General features: G+C 38.4%; 1 protein-coding gene across 2 annotated transcripts in view; it reads right to left on the bottom strand.

The window, feature by feature from the left end:
* Nucleotides 1–2,893: 2,893 nt before the first annotated feature.
* RAPGEF2 (Rap guanine nucleotide exchange factor 2) overlaps nt 2,894–22,987 on the bottom strand; it is a 193,458-nt gene continuing 173,364 nt past the window's right edge. The window contains exons 18-29 of one of the 2 annotated variants that reach the window (XM_082316308.1): nt 21,466–21,706; nt 20,832–21,215; nt 18,997–19,208; nt 18,786–18,909; nt 18,135–18,158; nt 16,856–17,079; nt 15,819–16,007; nt 13,906–14,058; nt 11,260–11,485; nt 9,095–9,654; nt 6,224–6,529; nt 2,894–5,014 (exon numbers count right to left, since the gene is read on the bottom strand). In XM_082316308.1, the coding sequence (XP_082172434.1) occupies nt 4,989–5,014; nt 6,224–6,529; nt 9,095–9,654; nt 11,260–11,485; nt 13,906–14,058; nt 15,819–16,007; nt 16,856–17,079; nt 18,135–18,158; nt 18,786–18,909; nt 18,997–19,208; nt 20,832–21,215; nt 21,466–21,706 (2,669 nt within the window). In that variant the 3' untranslated portion in view covers nt 2,894–4,988. The remainder of the gene's footprint in view (nt 5,015–6,223; nt 6,530–9,094; nt 9,655–11,259; nt 11,486–13,905; nt 14,059–15,818; nt 16,008–16,855; nt 17,080–18,134; nt 18,159–18,785; nt 18,910–18,996; nt 19,209–20,831; nt 21,216–21,465; nt 21,707–22,987) is intronic. The other variant, XM_082316309.1, reaches the window with a different exon arrangement.

Raw genomic sequence — 22,987 nt, 5'->3', positions numbered from 1 at the left:
AAGTGGCAATTTTTTCCTGGAACTGTATCAGAAGATAACAACTGCATGTCAAAATACTTTGGCAGTGACTGAGAAGGTATTTTAAATATCACTACTCTGGCAGGAGTTTCAGTGAAAAAAAGATTTACAAACTGCACCCCTCAAATGCCTTTAATGTTGTACTGGCTTCTTTTCCAGTGCAGACAACCTAGCTAAAAAAACAAAAAGTGAATGCTGCATTAGTATACAATGGGGTTTTTTGCCCCCCCCCCCCCCCGCCGAGTTTCATTGCCAGCAAGGGCAACAGTACTGCAAAGAAAATGCTCCTACTTTCAGAGGTTAGACTACATAGGACAAAACTACCCGTTTAATGATCCACCAATAAATAAATAAATATCCAAACAAATTCTCCATACTGAAGGAGAAGGCTAAGCATGCCAAGCCACGCCAGAGTGTCACCAACTAAAAAGCTGAGGTAGACAAGTCTACACTTAAGGAGAAGCCAGCACTTCTAATTCCCACAAAGTGAGTCTTGACACAGAGAGCAAAGCCTCATTCCTCCCCAGAGAGTGCAGTTGTGGGTGTTGATTATCACCATATAAATTTAATCCCAAGCAAACCAAGTGAGAATAGTTTATATTATGCAGCTGATGGTTGCTAGTAGTTGAATGCCTTCAAGGTTTACAGATTCCTGGCTTGTTCCTGTGATACAACTATGTCAATTTATGAACATGAAGAATAGCTAATATTCTGGTACCTGGGGCACATCTACTCATTCCTAAATAGTCGCTTTATACAAGGTAGATAGAGCTTTGACGATTTTCGTATTCTAGTAAAAACTACAAATTTTCATTTATCACATTTTCAGTAGTGTGGAAAACAAAGTAATTTAGTCCATCTTAGGTGAGAAACCTACTTGCACTCCCAGCCTTCTCTCAAAGCAAGACAGATTTAGACACAAGACTGCAAAGCTTAAAGGATGGCCTAGGGACAAGTGACCAAATTATACTAATCATCTCCGATGGTTGCTTTCTCCTGAGTGGGTCAATTTTTCAGAGTCATTTTAACAACGTTCATATTTTCCCCAATAGATCTCCGTTATTTAATGAATGTTAGCCAGGCTATTGCTGCTAGATAAGCTTTTGTCCACAGAAGTATTTTTGATGTTTTGTCACATACCAAGTAATACATAAGTATTAATTACTTGCAATTAAATCATTACTTGCATTCCCCGAAGCTGATTTTGTCTCAACTATTGTACAATCTGTACGCGACAGGAAGGCTGGAACTTTATTGCAACTTTATAAGCAAAGAGTAGCAACACTGTTCCCCACTTTAGGTGGGCCAAATATTTCAGTCTCAGATCTATAGATGGAAAGCATGCACACTTCTCCAGATGACCGTAGAAGCAGTACCTTCAATACCTCAGCTTTTAAGACTTTTATGGCTGTCTCAGTGTGTAATGTACTGCATAAAGAAGTAGCCTCTGCCTCAATGAGTTTCAGTAAAAAAAGTTATGAGTACAGATAATTGACATTTCTGCAGACAGAAAAATTTTCCTTAGATTTCAGTGTTCGGTGTGACTTTTGTTAATGCAACCCAAACCCCAGCAATCAGTAGTTTACTTGTCCGCATCATGCTGCATCCACACAATAAGCACAACATTCATATTGCACGTACGAGCACAACTGTCACATCTGTTTCCTACGTCATATCATAGCAAGGCCTTTACTTCTACTGAATCGGTTGCTGTGTTAAGTGTTCTTTATCTCCGACTCCACAATGAATTAAGCTATGTGTATTGGATGATGAGTGTCAAGGATGTCTCTACATAATGTGTTCTAAAAATATTAATTACAGAAGGGAAGCATAAACAGGAGGATAGCGAATGCTGCCTAATTCAATACCATACAGAGCATATAGAAAGAGATTGACAAGCGTGCAAATGGTTCACATACCTCAAGTCCGTAACGGGAATTATTTCCCTAACAAAATACCTCTAGTATTACCAAAAGACAAACTTGCAGGTAAGAGATGTAAAAACGTGCTTTCATTCTACTGATGTCAGAATCAACGGTAGTTCTCTAGCTTGTTGAAATGTCCCCAGACAAGTACTAGCCACAGACTAGCACAGATGAGTTCCACCCACCCACACACACACCATACAAATCTAATAGTCTCCATAAATACTATCCTTATGGTGCTAGAGATTCCAGTGATAGAAAGAGAATGTTTACATGAGTCCTACATTTTTAATGATTTTTAACTGGCTTATGATTGTATTTTAAGTGTAGAATATTTCTAGAGTTATGTTAGGAAGAATTAAATCTATACAGAGCATTTTCTTGCTTCTCTTTGCAATGAGCTAATTTTAGATTCGGAAACAATGCCTGTCAAACATTTTAAAGCGAAACGGGATATAGCTGGTAATGGCTCCGGCAGTGACATTTTAACCCAGTCTTCTGCATACTAGTGAAAATAATGAGAAAATCTAACATCTGGGGGAGAAAAAAAAAAAATCTACAGATTTGACACTGAATTAACTTCAACTTTTATTACTGGAGATGCTATTGCTTTATTACTTGAAATACCTTCTTTGGTAAAAACTCAAATGGATCACTTTCCATACTTTTCCTTACCGAAATGTTAAAACATGCATTCCTTCCTTTTACACCATACAGAATATCAAATTAATACGATCCTTCCTTTAAAACTGTTTACATGCTATCTCTACACTTAAGACCATATCGATAGGAACGTCTTTTTCAGCATCTCAGATGTTTCTCCTGGGGACACACAACATCAGTCCTTCTCATTCAGCAATACGCACACCAGACTTTTCAAAAATTATCAGCAACACAACTGTATATTAAGAAAAACTCCACACCAATGGTTTGCCCACATCACTTGGCAATGTCCCTTTAATATTAATACACAGAGAAGTAAAATTTTTTCATAAATTTGTTCAAGTATGTGGAACATGTAAAATGCATAAGAATCAATATGGACTTCATTCATGTTATATTTATTTATTTTCCAGCTTCATACAAACTGGATGTAGAATCATAAACGTACATTTCTACCATTTTCAACAAAAATATAACCAATATGTACAATTATTTTATTAAAAATACAAAAGGGATACAGACTCCACCAATGTCTTTCTAAAAGACATACAGGTACAAGTAGTATCAAAAGTATGAGGAAATCACCATTTAATTGTACATTCTGCACTTAACATCACAGAGCGAACTGAGATTAGCAGTCCTATGGTCTACAATTACTTAATGCTTATATAACATTTGTGCAACTTGTGATAGAGCTAGGATTTTGTATTTCTATATGCACATGAGGTCCATAGCCTTGAGGATAAAACTGGCAAATAATGCATATTACATGTAAAAGTACAAATGCATAATTGACAATGTGATATATAAGCAAATAGACAAAAGCTATGATTACAGGAGAGAGAATTAAATAAAGCACTGACATTTGTTTGATACAGTGAAAAAACACTGCAATTTGATCTTTAAAAGTTGAAGCTAGTTACGTTTATCTACTGATCAATATGATCAGCTGAGTTCAATGGAAAAAAAAAAAAAATCCAAGACCAGCAGTTCCTCACATTTGAGTACTACTCGGATTGGCAGCCTTCACTTCTCCGGAGTCTGTGCAAAAACAACACAAAAATAGAGGGGAGGGTCATTTCAGTCATTATAGGGTTAATAGCAGCTGTGAGCAGGTGGTTGCTACACATTGGCCTTCTCTACACATGCAGTGTTCCATGAAGCCATTAACAGTTGTGACTATTTCTGCATTGCAAAGGCTGGCAAATCTAAACGTGTTATTTTTCATTACTTAAAGGCTCGTTTATCCCCTAATGCCAAAGTCAATAGATGGAGGTTATTAGATCAGTGTTAACAGCTCACACAAGCTGTGACATCCCAACTTGCCTTCACTGCAATGTTATCCAGTTAATTTCTCTTTTAATATAACTATTATATAGTAAAAAAAAAAAAAAATAAAAATAATATATAACTTAGAGGTGGGGTTGCCGTCTGTCTCATTAGAATGGGACACTTTCTTATTCAGTATGCCATCCTGTATTCCGCAAGGCACAGGTATGAGACACGCAGTGTCCTCTTCCATCACCGGCCAGCTGCAAGCATGGGTTTCTGCATTTACACTAGACCCAGCTGAGGATGCCATTAACGGCTGGGGATGCCGTTAAGGCCAACATTTACAAACTTGTGAAGACTCCAGGGTGGGGCACATTAAGAGTGAAGCGAGACAGTCAAGGAAAGGCTGCATCCCGTAACCTCTGCCTTCCCTTCTGCCCTGCTCAGCCACGTGACAGCAATACGCTTTCCAGGAGCTCAGGCTGGCAACCCTACTTACAGGTATGAAATAATACTGTAATTACTACGCAGATGCTGTATTTGATCTCCGAAACACAAACATACAAAATCGTAACAAAGGCATTGTAAACAAGCAAATAAGCACTGCCTCCTTGAAGGATTTCAATGCGTTTTTCTCTTTGTACGTTAAAGGCCAAATGTAATTTGACAACTAGCTTATCTCATTATCCCAATGAGACTAAGTGCTAGGATTGTGATTAAAATCTAAAAGGAAGATTTAAAAAACCTTTCCAGGCATTGGGAAGTGCAGCCAGAGTTAATCATCCTGATGTGATGATCTTGGAATTTGGAATGATACTGTGTGATGTGGCAGACAGCGACAGTGGTAGCTTGGAGATTGCTGCACTGTGCATTTCAAGCAACACAGTTTGAAAAGTGCCAGGGCGATTTCTTCACAGTATTTCACATGCAAGGGGAGAGGGGACAGAAGGGGGAGGGGCGGAGGAAGAAGCCCCATGCTGCTTTAAGGCAGGGAAGGAGGCAAACAGGTCCACCATCCTTTAACTATAGTTCCAAGGCTCCTATTCTAGGGACGTCTTCTTGTGCTCTCCTTTAAGGTGGCTCACTCTGGATCCAGAAAAGCCCCAAGTCTTAGACAGCAGAAACTTGTTCATCTTCTGCAAACACAATGGGATAGGGGAAAATAAAATTTAGTTCATATAGAACAAGACTGCCACTGAATGAAACAATCTGTACTGTGCTCATGCGTTTTCCACTTCATTGTATTAGGTATATATTTTAAAACAATCTAAATATCTGTACATTTCCGGTCTCATGAGAAGTATTCCTCTGTAATTTTGCTTTCGAAGAAAATAAGACAACCGAGCTAGGTGCAGTTCCTCAGCCTGAGGAACACAACAGCTACTCCTAGATAGCCAATAGCTTCATAAAGCCATCTTATGTTTTTCCCTGAATGTATCTGTGATTTACTTAAATTAAGATTGCACAAAAATTGAGTGCTGCTTTAGTCACCGTTGGCAGAAACAAGTCAAATTCTCTGTCGTGGTAATTCTCAAAGTCTGAGGCAATTCGATTAAGGTAGACTTCATTTGTTTCCATCATGTTTAACTGCAGAGTTCATCCTGCACATAAAACCTTAGTAACTAAGCAGCTAGGGAGGGAAGGGGAAAGTTAGCCTTTCGATCATTAAGCAAAACACAGCATTCAAACATGTGATTTGGGCACTGCCCTGCCTAAATTTTGAGCACCTAGCCCTAAAGATGCAATCCAGCTACGCTTGGACTCCACAGAAAAACAGCTATCATTATAGCTGAGCTAAAGCGTAAAGATACAGATACGCTTGAGCAAGTGAGGTAGCAAAAGAGTAGTGGGCTCGTTATGTCAAGCAGCTGGGGTGGAAGACCCAGCGTCCACAAGTGTAGGAGTTTCAGGTAGAATGTGAGTGACTATCCTAATAAACCTGACCAATAATGCTCTATGGGGCAGATATGCTATAGACCAGGATACTTTTTTGACCATTAAATACATGGTTAGTGCCAAACATTAGGTATGCTAGAGACTTTCAGGGCAGCCAGCGCTGTACCTGGTGAACATAGGCACCTCCAGAGTAGTTGCCTAAGCCAACTGCTTGGTTGTCCAAGATTCAGGTGGACCTACATTCCAAATTTTAAATTATATTTAGTATCAACTGAATTCCTCCCCTTCCAAAAAGTTAACAAGTAGCAAGTTTTGAAAGATGGAAGAGAGCTCCAATTATGGCAAGAATTTCTATGGCAGAACACATTTGTGCAATTTGCTTTGTGTCTGTGAAAGCATTGACCATTTTTGCATGCAGCACACTCAAAATCTAACAATTAGAAATTTACCATCTTCCTCTGTGGAAAACCCTTGAGATGGATAGTGAGCGAGACGTGGATCTGACTCATTTGGTTTATGCCACTGAGGTTTGTTCACAGGCCTGCTAGTTGAATGGCCATGCGACTGCTGCTGCGGAGTTGATGTCCCATGGGTCTCACATGTCCGTGCCACCATTCTAGACCTCTGAAGTGCTATGTTGTAATCTGGAGGCTTTCTGGTTGGATGGGAACCACCTTCTGCAAACTCAGCAATAGGTATTCCTACATAACCAGGAGGAGTTGGAGGTGGTTCCCGATATCGACCCTCTTTTCGTGCTGCAGGAAAAACAATAGATTGTTATAGGAGATAGTAAGAGGAAAACTGCTCAGAGGAAAATAAATAGCGAAAGTTAAATAAATATCAACTAACTCAACATCCCAGGAGAAGAAAATCTGAAGGACAAAAGTTAACTACCATACAGTAGACAATGAGGTCTTGAAAAATAAACCATGCAAGAAAGCATAGAATATACAACCTACACAGGATATAGCTATTCTTCCAGTAGTGAAGCATTACTCTAATAAAATTCACCAAATTACATGGGGAATTTGTTCAAACTTGGCAACTGAAGCTGTTCCATCAATTGTATAGAATAAAACATACACTGATCAAAGTAACATGGAAGACTCAAGAGTCCACAGAAGATGCAATCATCAGCAATACTGGCATGTCCCCAAACGCATGACTATCTATCTTAATCCTGAAGATGGGCTTTGTACCTCAGAGCTCATCTCTTTTGTTTTTAGCATCTTGTGGGGGCGGGGGGGGAAGCACCTGGTACATTATTTCTCCCTACAAATCTTAGCACTTAATGAGACATAAGCTACAATTCCAAAAGGTAAGGAACAGAAGTGGGCTTCATCTTCCTACTTTCTGTATGCATTACTGCCTGCTGCTCTTATGGTTGTATTATCTGCAAAATTAAAACTTGAAAGTATGCCCATAAGAACAACGATTGAACAGGATTTTATAGAGGAGATGGAAAGACCACCACCTAGTTTGTGGATCTCATTGAGGTACAACTGTTTACCTGAACAAGGCTTAGCTCTGGGCATACTTAGAAGTTCTCTCTTGCAGAGAACTTCAAGGGAGGAAGCAGTGATTAAGAATTTTAAGCATCTGCAGAGACACACAGCAGATAGCCATGACTCTCTATTTTGGACTTATGTACTCGAAGAAGCCAGCTGGTGCTTTGATACTGAACACTTTTTGTGGGTCTACCCCTTTAACACATGACCACCTAGCTTACAGCACAAAGGCAAACACAGCAGGAAAAACCACTGACACAGACAATTTACCCTCCACAGCTTGTCATACACTGTATATTCTTGCACAAGTGGTAATGACAACATCACCCTGCATTATGCAGCATGGCATTGACTGAATGGGCAGTACAAGCTTAAAATGGACTGCTGCTACCGCGATGTGAGCTTTTATAGACTAAAAATAAAGTCTCGGTATTATAACAAAACCAAATAGTTTCCAACAGAATCTAAGTCTTTTTCTTGGACAAATTGTTTTAACTGAGCAAGGCAGCCTGAAGAAGTTTCTAAGAAATTTTATTCAAAGATTTCTGAAAAGTAACTTCAATGCAGAAGAAATTCTGCAGAAAAATTCTGTTGGAATACTGCAAGAGATCAATGCATATTCAGTGCAAAAGAACCATGTAAAAATAGTGGCTTCTGTTGAACAGTGATATGCAGAGTTACATTTGCAGGATAATTAGTTAATAGTACTGAAGTGTATGGCTTGAATTTTCAGATCTCTTTCACGTTCTCTTAAGTCTTTAAAAACACAGTAGAAAGCACTGCCTTGACAGGCAAGTTTGGACATGCTTGTTCCACATTCTGGTAGAAACCAAGGGCATCAAAGAGTAAGATTAGATAGCGGCATAAATCAGAACCTGGAGTCCTGAACTGAACACCTTCCTCCTCTTCATAGTTCAGGCATTCAGATCTGCACCCAAGCTTTGAGGCAATGAGCCACTGCTAAGCAATACACTTGGGCAGAAAGCGGAAAAACAGTTTATCACAGTGGACTCAGCATGACCCCAATCTGGCAGACTTTTTCAGCTGGGTCAGCACAAAATGGTTTTTAGATAGTTCTTCATATTAACCTGAAGAAAGGCAAAGCAAAGGCGAATGAAAGGAATGAAAGAGGCAAAAATGCAGAGGTCTTGGACGGCCCAAGGACTGGGATGCATAGAAGGAACAGCATGAGAAAAATGTTAAGCACTGGCAAAGGCACCTTCATATTAATTTATATATTATCTGATCTTTCTTTTGTTGAATGGTTATAAAGGTACTTCAGCTCTAATTTCTTAGGAACCTCTTCAGTTTCAGCAGTCCAAAGAAACTTCCCAGTTGGTATTTAAGCACAACGTGATCCCATTTTCAGAAGTAAGGAATATCCACAATTCAGACAAGTCATACAGATGTATAAAGTAAACGGCTTCTAAAAAAATCAGGCCACATTTATTAAGTTACCTAAATATAGAATGTGGAGCCTTACTGTGAAGAGAAATTCACATTTCAGAACAGACACCTAAATACATCAACCTCTCAAAACACTGTCCAGCAGTTGAGCTAGTTTTCTGATGTATGGCAGGCTCTCTTGAAGCACAAAGGCGCTGCCAGAACTGAGAATCAACAATGAGTGATATTTTCTCTAGCAATAAATGCACAGTTAAAGGGGAAAATTTGAGAGAGACTGCAAAATGTTCAAGTTTGTTTTAAAAATGAAAGTATCAAACCAGACAAAAGAAATGCACTTTTAGAGCAATATGAAGAACCACAAGCAAATGAACTAAAATACTTCATGCTAAACAAAACTCAACTTACCAACAAGCCCCTTTGTACTACTTGACGATACTGCTATATGAGTGGGCACGGGAGCTGGCTTTGACTCCTCTGCTGGTACAGCTGTTATGCTACTGGTTTCAGCTTCAATCGAAACATCCTTCCCACCCCTCCGCTTTATGGTACCTGTATCACCTTCCGAGTCCTCTCCCCAGTAGCCTGTTGAGGATGCCCAGCTTGCTCTGGACTGTGCTTGATCAAGGCCCTCCCTACCATGACTTTGCCTGCCATACTTTGTGCCATGATCGGGGAACATCAGCTGGTCCATATGACTGCCCGAGGCCCACAGTCCTGCCCCATCGCCTGAACTATCAAAATGCGCATGTCCAAAAGGCAGAGTCTCCCAGCTTCTCTGGTGCTGTATTGTTTGTATGTTGTCATGAGAACCACTCGAACAAGAAGTCCAGCTACCACGGCCACTGTCAGCTGCATCGAGCGAAGCTCTGTCCCCCTGATCCTGTGACAGTTCTTCCGTACTAGGAGAAGAAAGCACAGTTGCTCCAGCATACAGGCCTCTGGTCTCTGACAGTGGTGCATATGAGCTAGATGCACATTGAAGAGGGGAAAAAAAAAAAAAAAATAAATCCAGTGTTAGAATTGGAGATCATTTACAAGAGACATGAAGAATTCAACAGTCAAGAGAAAAGCGAACATATTGGGGGGGGTGGACTAGATGACCTTTTAAAGGTCTCTTCCAACCTAAACCATTCTATGATTGAAGGTTTTGATGCAATTTATATTAAGTATTAGTTGCATTTAATGGCTAATTCAATTTTGAGAATAGAACACTTCCCTTTCAAACTCATCCTCAATAAAACAAAAACCAAAACAAAACTAAAATTACTGGATAGATATCCTGATGAAACTTAAATCTTCAGTGGAGTCATTTCAAAAGGTAAAATCTTAACTTTGCAGCAGCCCTTTAAGACAGGTAAACTGCACTGACATATATAAAGGGGAACAGACTGATAGATAGGGTTTCTACTGCTTTTCCAGCCATGCGAAGCAAAGGATCGAAAGTCAGAAACAGAGTTTTAGCAAGAGGTGGCTGATACTCAGGTTTAGGTTTCAGCTTTTCATATTATTTTTTTCTGCTTAGGAAATTCTGAAAGCCAACTTTTCAACATTTCTTGCACACGGAAATGTATTTTAACCTTAACTTTGGAAACACATGCTACTTCGTAGAGCAAGTATGTTCTCTGTAGCCTTTCAGCGATTAAGTAAGCCTGACACTATCACTTACACGGCAGCAGAGAAAACTGTCAAAGCGTCACTTTTGTTTAGCAGGTATCCAGGCTCCTGGGATTTGTCCTTCCAGGGCAGCTTGCTATGCAGACTGGAACCCTGCTCTCCTCTCAAATATTTAAGACATCTGATTAAAGAGTTTGCATAGCCTGGGATTCCCAAAGCTGACGTACACGAGTTTTGGAATAGGCCTGCCACCCACAGATCCCGCAGGATTAAAAACCCTGAAACCGTTCAGAGGACTGAAGCATCCAAATAACAGCTCAGAAAAGTAAGTGGAGACTAAATAGGAACCAGAGCTCCAATTATTTTCAGACCAAGGCTCACTGCTAGAGATTTAGAGAACTCCTCACAGCACTAGCTTCCCCACCATTACAGAAATTAATTACCTAGAAAATTACTTAGAAAAGCAGCACCCTAATGTGAATTTTAGCTTCCAATTATTGTTGATTAGAAGAGATACTGGGGTAAAATATTTTTGAGTTAGATATATATGCACTTTTCTATGAAACAGACTGGAAAATTACTAGCTATTTCTGTTCTCAGCTTGATCACTGAATAATTGTATGAATAATTTCTCATCTAATTCGGTTAATTCGCCACCTAGAAAACAGGCTAGGATACTAGTCTGCCGTAAAAAGGATAATCTACAGCATTTCTAAATGCTCAGATGATAAGGTCTACTGAGGTAAAGTCTTACTGCTGTAGACCTCATCACACACTCAAGAGTGCAAAACCTTTTCTTGTCAGAAAATGGAGCATTATCACAAAACGCAGCATTGAAATAGTAGTTTTTAAAAGCAAGGGAGAAAAAAATATTTGAGAGAGAGACAGGGAAAGTTACATGCCACGTACACACTATATGAAAGTATAATGTAAGTAAGCAGAAATAAAATTCCTACCCTAAGCTGTATTGATCTGGTTCAATCATGATTCTTCTATCAATCCTTCCCACACCAAGATTTGTCTCCACGATGCTGACAGAATGCCTCTGTCTCCTCTCATCATGCAGGGAGACTGGCATAGAGTCAAAAGAGGAATTGCTGACAATACTAGATCTGGAAGAAATTTCACTGTGACCAGAATCTGAAAAGTTATCCACCGTGCCGCTAGGAGCCAAAGTATAGCCTGCAAAGGGAACGTCACGTTAATCAGACTCTCCAAGAAGCCTGCTCAGTTATTGCCAGGCAGCTGGCAATACTGCTACCATAGTAAATCAAAACTACAATTACATTTACACAGAAGCAGCACTGCAAAAGATAAAGATACATAGCACAACTGTGTAATACCATGTATTCTGTCTCTAATGAGAGGTTTAAGATTGTGAGAACACGCACTACTCATTTAGAAACCAACTCCTCACCTTCCTTCTTCTCTGCCCTCCTCCCCCAAATTATTTTCAAACGCATCATCATACTTGTATCACTGCATTATGAAATCTCGCTTCTCAAAAAACTGCCTCTACATAAACACTGTCTCCAGGATTGGAATGAAAGAGATGCCCTGGACAAGATTACTGCTTAAAGTACTCCAAGAGACCCTCTCACACAGTGTTGCTGTTCTGCACAGCTACACTTCAGAGATGAACAGCAGATACAACATGAAGCCCAGATGTCTGGGCTGACTGCTTATTCCATATCTTGGCTGAGAGAGGGCCAGATTTTCAAGCTTTCTTTGTGGTACTTGGCTAACTAATTACATTCCAAATAGCATATATTACCAGAACTACACCAGAATTTGGAGGTAGCATTGACACCACCAGACTGAGATAAAATCTGCAAACCATATCACAGAGGCAAATTCAGCAAATTCAGCTTTTGTTTTAGTGTTAAACAAAGTTGTGCTGAATGCTTTTGCCAGCTAAGTTAAAGATCATTAAACAACATACATCCACAATTAATTGCAGTTTTCATTTTTTGCTTTCAGTCTACACATAAGTGTCAAGATGACTTCAACTGATCTATCCCAGTTCACTCGCTGAGAACATGGAATTAATGCTGCCATTTTTGTCCAAAAGAACATACTATTAGCTTCACGTTACCATCAAACCAACGATTTTTTAAGAAATTTATAATAATGTTTATGACCTGCTTTTTGCAAAAATAAAACACTTTCCCCACTATGAGCGAAGTACAGAATCCCAATTCCTTTTTTCAATAAATGCACAGGTCTGATCCTATTTATATAAATTCAATCTTTGCTAATGCAGTATTTGGGAGAAATCATGAAAATAGCTACAGGGACTCGAGGTGATAATCTAAGTCTTTTCTACATAACATCCTCCTCCATCTGACCTTAGTAAATATCACTTCAGTAGAGATTTTGGATAGGCATTTGTACTTTCTTGCCATATTCATCTCTCCCCTTTTCAGGTCTCTGCTTATCCAACTGGACTTGTTTTTTCTCCTTTTGCTTCCATAAGCCCCACCTATCTCAGAGGTCCTTGGTGAATTGCTATTCTTGTTACTGTTCTCGCTTCCAAGAGGAGAGGAGGAACTGGTTAGGTCCATTAGTCTGGAACCATAAGGCTCAACTGGTCGGCACTGCCACCTACCACGTTAAGAAAAGGGCTTAGCTATCCATTTGATAAGAAAGTAGAAAAAGTGATGCTCACCTAAGTTTCAAATCCTTACCATCCCTGTGCAGTTTAGGGAAAGTTATTGCTACAGGGATGTCTCCAACACACATCTCTCTTTAGCATTCTGAACTTCTGTTATGAGGACTCAACCCCAATATATATATATTTTACTGTAATGTTATGTTATGTAACTGTTAAACTGAACTTTTATGATATTTTGAAAAGATAAGCTATCATACTTCCAAAGAGACTTTTTGTTGTTGTTGTTTAAACTACAGGAAAATGCCTCCATTCTGTTTTGTCAATTCATAACCAGAACAAGTACAGTGAAAAAACAGGCTTAAAGAAAACCCCTTGAAAGTCCTAAATTCACTTTAAAAAAATAACACTCTGAAGTCACTTCAAAAGAACTCAGTCAAGAAAGCTCCAATGTGTAATACCATTCCTCAAATATCCATATACATTGTTTGAATAATCAGGCTGCTAGTAAAACATTGTGTATTAGTAATTTGAATCCCAAATATCTTAAGCCTGCCTGTCATAGATAGGTCACATCCCATCCAGATGCATGACACAGCAAATAATTCCTCTAACAGGCTAGCGTGCTCAATGCTGTACAAAGATTTGAAGTTTCAATCTGCACATCCTTCCACTGGCAGGAAACACTGATGATGGGAATATTTTTGTCAGAAGCAGCTGCAGTGAGAGTGACCTATTGCATCAAATCCTGTATCAGACCAGGCTGTCTTTCCTGGCTTTTGCTAACCAGAGGGCTTTCAGGTATCCCTGAAATCCACTTCCTAGGTATCCTTTCATGTCCCCTCTGCACTACAATTCCTGCCCTCTTGCTGACCATACGTGACAAAAACAGGAGCAGCAGCAGTTTATCCCGAGTGTCCAAATTCTCTCAGAAGTTTCCAAAGTCTATGAGCTTCAGGAAACAGGATGAGAAATATTGCACATCTAATACCTTTCCTTGGAGAGCTCTGTGGTGAAGTGGGAGGAGAAGACAGCTGTGAAGATGCACTTGAGACTGTGTCTTCAGACTGTTTCTTGTGCCGATCCAAACTTCCTTCTTCAGATAATGAAAGAATTTTCTTTAAAGCTTGTGGGGAGTTAATGCCTTTAAATAAGAATTAAGGTAGGCAGATGTAAAGTCCAGTGTAAATACATCTTTCTGTTTCACAATGCATTTATAGAGCAGGCACCATACAGGAAAAAAACCTAATTTTTTTTCCTGTATATTTGTGAGTTTCTGACACCAGCTTAAACAAAGCAAAACGTTTAAACCTACTCCTGTTTAAAATATAGCGCTTTATTTCTGCATATTAGTGCAGCCGGTCTTTCATTCTGGCCACCTAAAATAAATACTTTGTCACAGAAAGCACAATGCAGATTTGGTGTTGCAGAATACTGCCTATATAATATATAAATCAAGGCTATGCATAGTAATGGTTACTGAGAAACATGAACTAAAATTATGTTGAATAAAACACACACAAATCTCACTGGTTAGTGAAGGTTTATATAGTAAGAATTGAAACTGTTCTCTTGTTTCTCTTCTACTCAGAGTAGCCGAGAAGGTCAAAGAAAGCTGGAAAGAAGATTAATAAGATTAGGCTTACAAAACAAGGCCATCCTGCAGCTGCCTTGCTCCCTTTCATTTTTTGAGAACTATCTCTGCACCAGCTTATTTTGGGAAACTAAAGAGTAAAAACATCCTGAAGATGATGTATGATGCAAAGATCTAGGGCATCAAGAACTGCTTTTCTCAGGGAACATTTATCCATTTTTCTCTTCCACTCCCCTCAAAAATCCACCCTGGGACAGTCTTAAAAGTGAAGACGGAGCTTCTCTTGACAGTTTTGCCAATGTTTGTGGTAGAGGTTATTTTCAAACATTCTACAGAATTTATCTTTGATCTGCTGGATCACAATGCTGCTATCAATAATTTACAGCTGCTTCATCAACATAACCTAGTCAGTTTTCAGAAACTTTCCCACCATGAGCAAAAACACAGTCTATGGTGCTTCAAAGTCCTTTTAAGATTAAAATTTAATGGTAAAATCAACAAGAACTAGATGAATATTGAATTGTTTCTTGCTCATTTTGCCGCTTCTAACATTTCGCTAGCAGCCTAAGCAGTACACAAGTAAAACTAATAAAAAGTAAAAAGAGAATTAAGCTCTTGTGAAATTACCATCATGCAATAGGAAGGGCCAGTTATACCACATATACTTACTAGGAATATTAGAGTACTTTCAGTGATATGTAAGAAGTTCTTTAATAATGCATATATGTTATGCACACATGCTGGAACACAGATTTGGAAATCGGATTAGAAGAAATTCCTATAGTCTGGTATCTTTCTGAGCAACATGCAGGCAGCAACGACTGAAGAACAACAATAAAAAAGCACTAGGAAGCAGAAGCCAAAGGGACAATTCTCAGCGTGAAGCTTCAGGCCTACATTTCTAACAGGACTACCAGTTTGAACAGGCCTGGATTTCACATTAACTTTTCAACTTTTGAAAAAACACCAAAACTTCTGAGGCATCTCAGATGGGTCACTCAAAAACTCCAAGTCACTAATCCCTTTGGGAAAGTTAAGCCAAGATCCCAGGGCAGATAGAAACATTAATTCTTTCCAGCTGCTAGTAACACGTAAATACTTATACTGATTAAATTGACAGGATGCTTTCCTAGATTTCTCCTTCCATTTCTAGAGTAGAGAATTATGCGTATATACTGCATGAACTGGCATAACCTGCATATACTACTACCAGAAATAAATGTCTGAATCTTATTTGATTAAAAATGTCTCCCTGACATAAGCAAATAAACTTCAGAGTATTAAACCAAACACTTTGTTGTTCCACTTACCAAATGGTGGGAGGTCTTTGACTGGCACTTTCTTGCGAGAGGGATAAAGAGATACAGCAGGGACCTGCAGTGCTTGGTTTACTTTATGTTGCTGCTGCTGCTGCTGCACCTTCTGCTGGATGCCTGCCCGGGGAGCCACCGGTGACGTTTCAGATTTTCCAGATCGCTTGTCTCCTGTATTCTTTGGCACTTTGCAAGAAATGGGAGAAAGCACATAATGACTACTAGCTAGAAATATTGTGAGAGTTTTAATCTGAGCAGTGTAAAGCCCTCCAATTAATAATTAAAAGGTGCTCAAATACTTGTACAATTAATACAGTAGGGTACCTTCAGAGAGAAAAGATGAAGAGGAAAAGAGGGGGAGATGTAACTCCATTTAAAATATGTACATTATCAAAGAACATTTACTCTCTTTCTCAAAATAAAGCTCTCATAAATTACTATTGTTATAGTTATCAAAAACATGACCAGAAGTTATACTTGGCTATCATAAGGACTACAACTGATTTAGAACAGATATATAATTACTATTTTTTGTTACCCTGAAGGAAGGGAAGGGCATAAGATACACCATTGCCTCAAATCAAAATGAAACCAATATCCAGCATAAGGTCCCCCTCTGCTGCAGCCAGGTACAGCCCTCCAGGTGTCTCTGACACACCTGGACATAGGGAAATCCCCTTTTCCCACTCAAGGCCAAGATATCCAGGATGACCACCCCTATTCACACCAATAGCTTGAACACATCAAACTGTAGAGGAACATTTGGCTCCTCCATACCCTTTGTACAGACAAATTTAAAGAACCCTTGTGCACTTCATCTGAAAGCCTTATCTCCTATATAAATGCTATGCCTCTATATTGTTAATCTGCAAGATGATTTCCTTAAGATTCATAGATGTTTGGTACTTGGAAATGACTAGACACAGCATTTTCCACCTCATTGTCTAGTTACTGTACCCAATTACTTCCTTGGAGAAGAAACAGAGGTATATGTAACAGTTTCCTTGAAATCCATAACAAATGACAACGCTCACATGTGTTGGTGGCTGGCTCACACTGCAGAGACAGCGTCTGGAGGCTCTCTTCATCCATTTCCAGATCCAAGTTTGAGAGATACTGCTTTACTTTCCGTGCCATCTGAGCATCTTCATACAGTTTTTTAGCATTAAGGAAGGAGCTGCGACGGACCCGCTTTTTATGACCCCCCGTTTGCGCGACATCCAGCACGGCTGCATTCGTACTGCCCTGGCTGAGAGACCTGGAGCGAAGGGGGAGCAGGAGGGGGAGGAAAGAGGGGAAAAGCATGACTTAGTCCAACACAGTATCACTTGATAAACATGAAACGTGCAGAAGGTTGCATGAATGTCAGTCTACAGTCAAAGCTTACATGCCTCATTCCAGTAAGTCAAACAGCTATAATAGATAGAAAGATGAGGGCCAGGAAATCTTTTTACTTGGTTACAGGCACTATTTTAATTACATAAATATTTTAACCTACTCTGCTCCAACTAGGCAATATCACTTCACACATCTAGAAAAGCATTCAAGCTAGCTCTCTCACGTAAGCCAGCCGCTGAGAAGATTGGAGCATTAGGAAAAGCTCATGCAGTAAGGCAATGCGGACAGAAGACTATAGTTGAGGTTCAAATTTAAATACATATACAGAAGGCATTTTGAAAGCTCTCTAAATACGTTTTAAATCAGACCATATACAAAATGTACAGCTCAGTTTCACAGAATAGAACTTCCTTGTAACTTGCTAGGTTGAAGACAGCTTTTTGTTAAATAAAATGATCAGCTAGCTCATGATGAAATAAATGTCATGCACATTTCAATGTATGTATGTCTATATGAAAGCTACGCATTGTTCCTGAATTGTTAAGAGTAAAAGTGATGGCTGAATTGTAATATGAAAATAAGTTAGTTTAGCAGATACTGTAAGTTTTAACTTTTGTATTTGATTGTGATAATTGCTTATTAGGCATAAGAAAGTTAACAGCAATTTTTAGCTGTTGCAACCTTGCCATGTTATAATTTCTCTTTTACTGAATGTCACTTCCTTTGGCAATTTAAGCTGGAGGTGGGGGAGAAGAATGCCCCACTCCTATCTACAACCTTTTATAAATAATTTACAACTTTTGTGTTTTAACCTCAAAAGCAAAAGCACTTCTGGATTAAAATGTATTGTCAGTAAAAAAGGGTTAACAAAAGAAAAAATGTCAAAGCACCAGAAAATTAAAGGTAGCAAGTAGGAAACAATGCAAATGGTAAGGGAAGAATGAATGTCTGTGTGTGTTGTCTCCAACCACTTACCCCAAACTCCTCCATTTCTTCTTCCTGCAAGTGAGAGCCAGGAAGAGTAAAGCATGGGTTTAAGAAGAGACAGAGAAAGATCACAAGCTCAGAAAGAAAAAGACCAGACCTCAGGACAAGCAGTTCTGGAAGCCCACAAACATTAAAGAGAGCCTTGACTCGGGCATACAATCAGATATTACAAACTCTTCTAGCTCAAATTAAGAAAAAGAGTATGCAATAAGCTGGTCTAACATGAAACCAAAGAGCATTCACTCCACGTTTTCTAACACTACCAGCTAACACTCTTTCAGATACATTCCCACTTCTACTAAATCAAAATGGCAAGGCTGGCACACATCAACATTTCAAAACAGATTAATGCATATATGTTCAAGACAGTATGTCCCCCTCCCTCCCAGTGATGGAATCTCATTTTTATGAAGTAACAGGGATCTAAGAAATAATCTAAAATATTTTAATAGGTATAGATAAACACAAAATGTAATGATGTCTCCAGTTTGAGAACACCACATAATTTTGGTAAATTGTTAACAACAAACAAAACACTCATACTGCTCCAATACAACAAGGAGCACTTGAAAAGCACCTCTTGCTGACACCTAGCCTTCTCTCAGCTGGGAAAAGGTCTGCCTAATATAACACACTTACCTCGTTCTAAACATTAAAGCAGGATCCATGTTCACAGACGCCATGCGTCCAACATGGCGTATCTCTTTCGCAATCATTCTCAGCTTCTCAAAATTGACCAAGCCCTCCACTTTTGAATCATTTCCTACAATCAACAATTAACAACATCAGTTATTAGGTAGCAAAGTTAGTTTTCCTTAGCTGGTAAAAGATGACGTACTTCTGCTTTTACCTTCATGAAGGAACGTAAGGTCTTTTTTGATAACAGGAAACAGGGGGATAATGGGGGGCTGTAGGTTTTGGCTGTTAAGGACATTACGATATTTTGCCATATTCCTAGATGGATCAAACAAGTCCTGTAGATCTTGAAACAATTTTTCATACTTGCTTGGAAGCTTTTCCCAAGTAGTTCGGAGCCTTGCAACTGGTGCCAAATTCAGGCCACTTGAAACAAACAAAAAAGTGGAAAAAAGTTCAAGAACAATAGAAAGAAACAAAAAATCCTAGAAAAGACCATGTTAAATTTTGTATGGGAGAAATACCATATAGCCAGAATAGCATAGCACAACAATGTCAATAAATAACAGAAAGTGAAAACTTCCTTTTGCCAGTGTGTATTACAGAACAATTCAGATCATTATTATAAAAACTATAAAAACTGGAGATATCTGCATGATGTAATCATAAACAGATAAAAGTTATACTTGGATGAGTAATTAAACCTTATAGAGAGTATGTACTTATCACTTTGGAACAGCATCTGAATTTGATAACAATATCATAATCTAGGAGTACCTCAGGATCACCACTTATTTCCAGATTACCAGAGTGGAGGAAAAACCACCTTCCACCTATATAATGTTTAGGTGGTAACAGCACAGTGACCCACCTTCTTGATGCAATAATCCATCTGACTTTGTTGTGTCTAGATCAAATTGTTATAACAGACTCTACACATTTGAAGTTATTCTGAAGCTGTAGCTGGTACAAAGACCAGGTTGGGTTTTTTTTTCCCCTTAATGGCATTGCCTGTCTTGCTATTCGTTTCTACCTATGGGAAAGTTTGGTATCTAGAATCTTTCTTTCACTCAAGTGTTTGCTAGCAGGCAGGCTGTTTTTATTTCTCATTGAGATCAGCTGAAATAGCTGAGCTAAATCTTGAGATTTTTATGTCTCAGAGATGCTGACTGATTATCAGCATGGATCCTTGACTTTGGAACTTGCCACATTTGATTGAATGGTATTCAAAACCAGTGATCTTCACAAAAAATGTCACATTCAATCTGTTGATGGAATGTGACAAGGGCTTTTGCCAGAGGCAGTGATAAAATTGTCATTTTGATGCAACTTAAGTTTTTTCATAAGAGACAGTATTTAGGGATTTTTTTTTTTTTTTTATTAGGTTCTTTCTCCCTAACTTGGGAGACTCTAAAGGAAATGTGAATGTTTTAAAAAATGTGTATAAACACACACATTAGAGTTTCCTCTCTTCCTTTTCATTCCAAAACTAAGAAAGGATTTCTGTCTGAGCTTTTCAGTACTTTTTTTTTTCTTATTAAAAGATCTTTATTTACAGCTTATTATATGGCATTGTAGTTTACTATTGACTATTATCAGAGTTCAATCCAAGAAACTGCTGAAACAAAGAAAACCAAAGGCAACATATCATGGCTCAATAAATTCAAGATACTAGGAACTACATATAAAATGATGAGCTCCCTTTGGGAAATTAACCCATTCATTTATGACAACGTTATAATTTTTCTTTATATAACTGCTGTTTCTTTTGGTCTTTGTTTTTAAATAAGTGCCGTAGTTTCTCTTGTGCTGTGCTCACCAGTGACTCTTGCCTCACTGTCTTGAGCAATAAGTACAGAATAGTAGCATTCCAAATATTGCAGGAAACATTTCAATGTCACATGCAGACTACTGGAAAATGCCCTCCTTATTGGATTGCCAACTGCTGGTGTTAGTAGTATTAATTGGTTTACTCTGTTAAATACATTTTTTTAGATTGACATAAATTAGACTTTGCTTTTTACTTAGAAGTAAATTAAGGGGCAATACCTAATGATGGCAAACATAGAGTTGAAGTTCTTGCATTCTCTGCAGTGTAGTGCTATCTTAATGAAATGCTTAATGATCTTCATCCTTTTCAGCTGGTTGGTTTCTCTTAGAATCTCAGAAGCCACCCAGAATGTTTCTTGATTTATCACCTCTTCAAACTTTTTTAGATTAGTGCAACCTGTTTTTGATTTGAGTTTAAACAAGTCATCTATGTATTCTGTGGGTTCAATATTACGGAATAACTCAAAGTTTCTCATGGAGAGTTGGGTAGCCACCTCAACAGTACTGAGCTGTAGTAGAGAAATTTGACTTTCCCTTAGTAACTCTTGAGCATCTTCATCTGAACAAAGAGTTTCTGTTTCCATGTTGTTCTTCAGGTAATACCTGTAAAAACAAAATTCAAAAAGACACCAGATAGAGTATACTCAAATACTAGTGAAAGTTAGAGTAATGATCCAGTTGGAATCATAGAATAAAGTGAATTTCAACAGGCCTAGATATTAATTAGAAGTTGCAGGGGGAGCAATTTCTTGTAAAGAAACAGAACATTAGCAATTAAATAATGCTCCTATTAACAGGATTTTGACTTAATAAACTGGCATTGTCAGCTCTGCCTCACAGTCTCCAGTCTCACCTGCCACTCAGCTGTATCCTGTCAGCAAGCTTGGACAACTGATCAGGAAGCCTCCTTTGCTTGATTACACCCTCAGGTGTGACAGAGACTTCACACAGTGAATATGCATCAGGGGTTGCAGTGAGAGCAAATTCCCTGATAGCCTGGATGACGACTTCTTTTGCTGTTGTGTCCTTACTGATCATGATGTAGCGACTTTGCTGATCTGCCTTGAAAACCCTCAGAACTTGATCTGGTAAGTCTGGAAAAAATTACACGCACGGTATGCAATTTAGTAAAGCAAAAAAAAAAATTACGGTATAAGAACAAGCCACAATATCAGTTACATTGAGTCTAATTACTAGTGCTGTCAGTTTTTACTGCAGTATCGTGTCACTTCTCTCCTTCTTATAAAACAGCTGGGGTTTTGTTTTGTTGTGTTTTTTAATGAAAGACTAGTTCTATTCTCAACCAGGAAAAGAAGTTAGTTAGGCTATCGATGGGGCAAGCCACAAAAATATGTTAACTTTTCCAAAGTTTGGGCAGACAAACTAATAAGCGGTCTGATTTTCACAGGTGGCAAGTCCTGGTAAATTCCAAGTCTGCAAAAAATCAAGGACACTCAACAACACTACCCTATACACTGACATATAAGAAGTTTAAGCAAATTAGGCGATAAGAGTGTCAATCTTCCTAAGGATGTTTTTAAGAAAATAGACTCATTTACCTAAGTCTGACACTCAACCATACTGCCACACACAAAGGGAAGACACGTACATATAAGTAGCTAGGAAGATGCATATATAATGGCCAGCATGCATGTATACATAAATAACTGCAGTAGTATTAATGCATCCAAGTACTTAATTATCAAAAATACTCTATCCTTGATACATTTAAGTTGTAATAATAAATGTGTAAGTAACAGACTGAAAACTTGCTCTTTATTTCTCTGTGCCAATGTTTTACTAATTAAGAACTAAAGCAGCCAGAGATAGAAAAACACTTCACAAATATTCGAGTTCTAAATATTCGAGTTCTAAATATATTATTGTTTCAAGTGACTGATGACAGAAAACTTACAGTGAACACCTACAAGGCAGCTATTTTTAGGAAATCTGGAAAATTACCAGCCTAACTCCAAATGTTGGATTTGGTATTTCCATAAGCTATATGGAAATACCAAATACATATATATTTCCATATTTCCATTAGTGTACTGAAATCTAGACTCATTAATCAACTGAAGTTTGATTGTTATCATTGTATTATTAAGGAAAAAAAAAAAAAAAAAGACCTAAAATTGTACAGCTCTCCACCACTGGATTTTTTAACATAAGGTATTTTTAACTGACAAGTACTTTCAGTTAATTTAATTTCTTCTCTCTGTTACAAATAACTTTTTCTAGTTTTGTGTGACATGACATCTGGTCATTATCCTCTCTTTAATGAATATATTCTTTTAAAAAAATATTTTCTTTATTTCTTTTAGATCATAAAGGTCATACGAACAAGAAAATAGATAATAATAGAAAGCCTTCTG

This window comes from Platalea leucorodia (genome assembly GCF_965183815.1).
Source record: "Platalea leucorodia genome assembly, chromosome: 6".
Lineage (NCBI taxonomy): Eukaryota > Metazoa > Chordata > Aves > Pelecaniformes > Threskiornithidae > Platalea > Platalea leucorodia.
The sequence above is the reverse complement of the archived record's forward strand: the minus strand, read 5'-3'. Positions and strand labels throughout refer to the sequence as shown.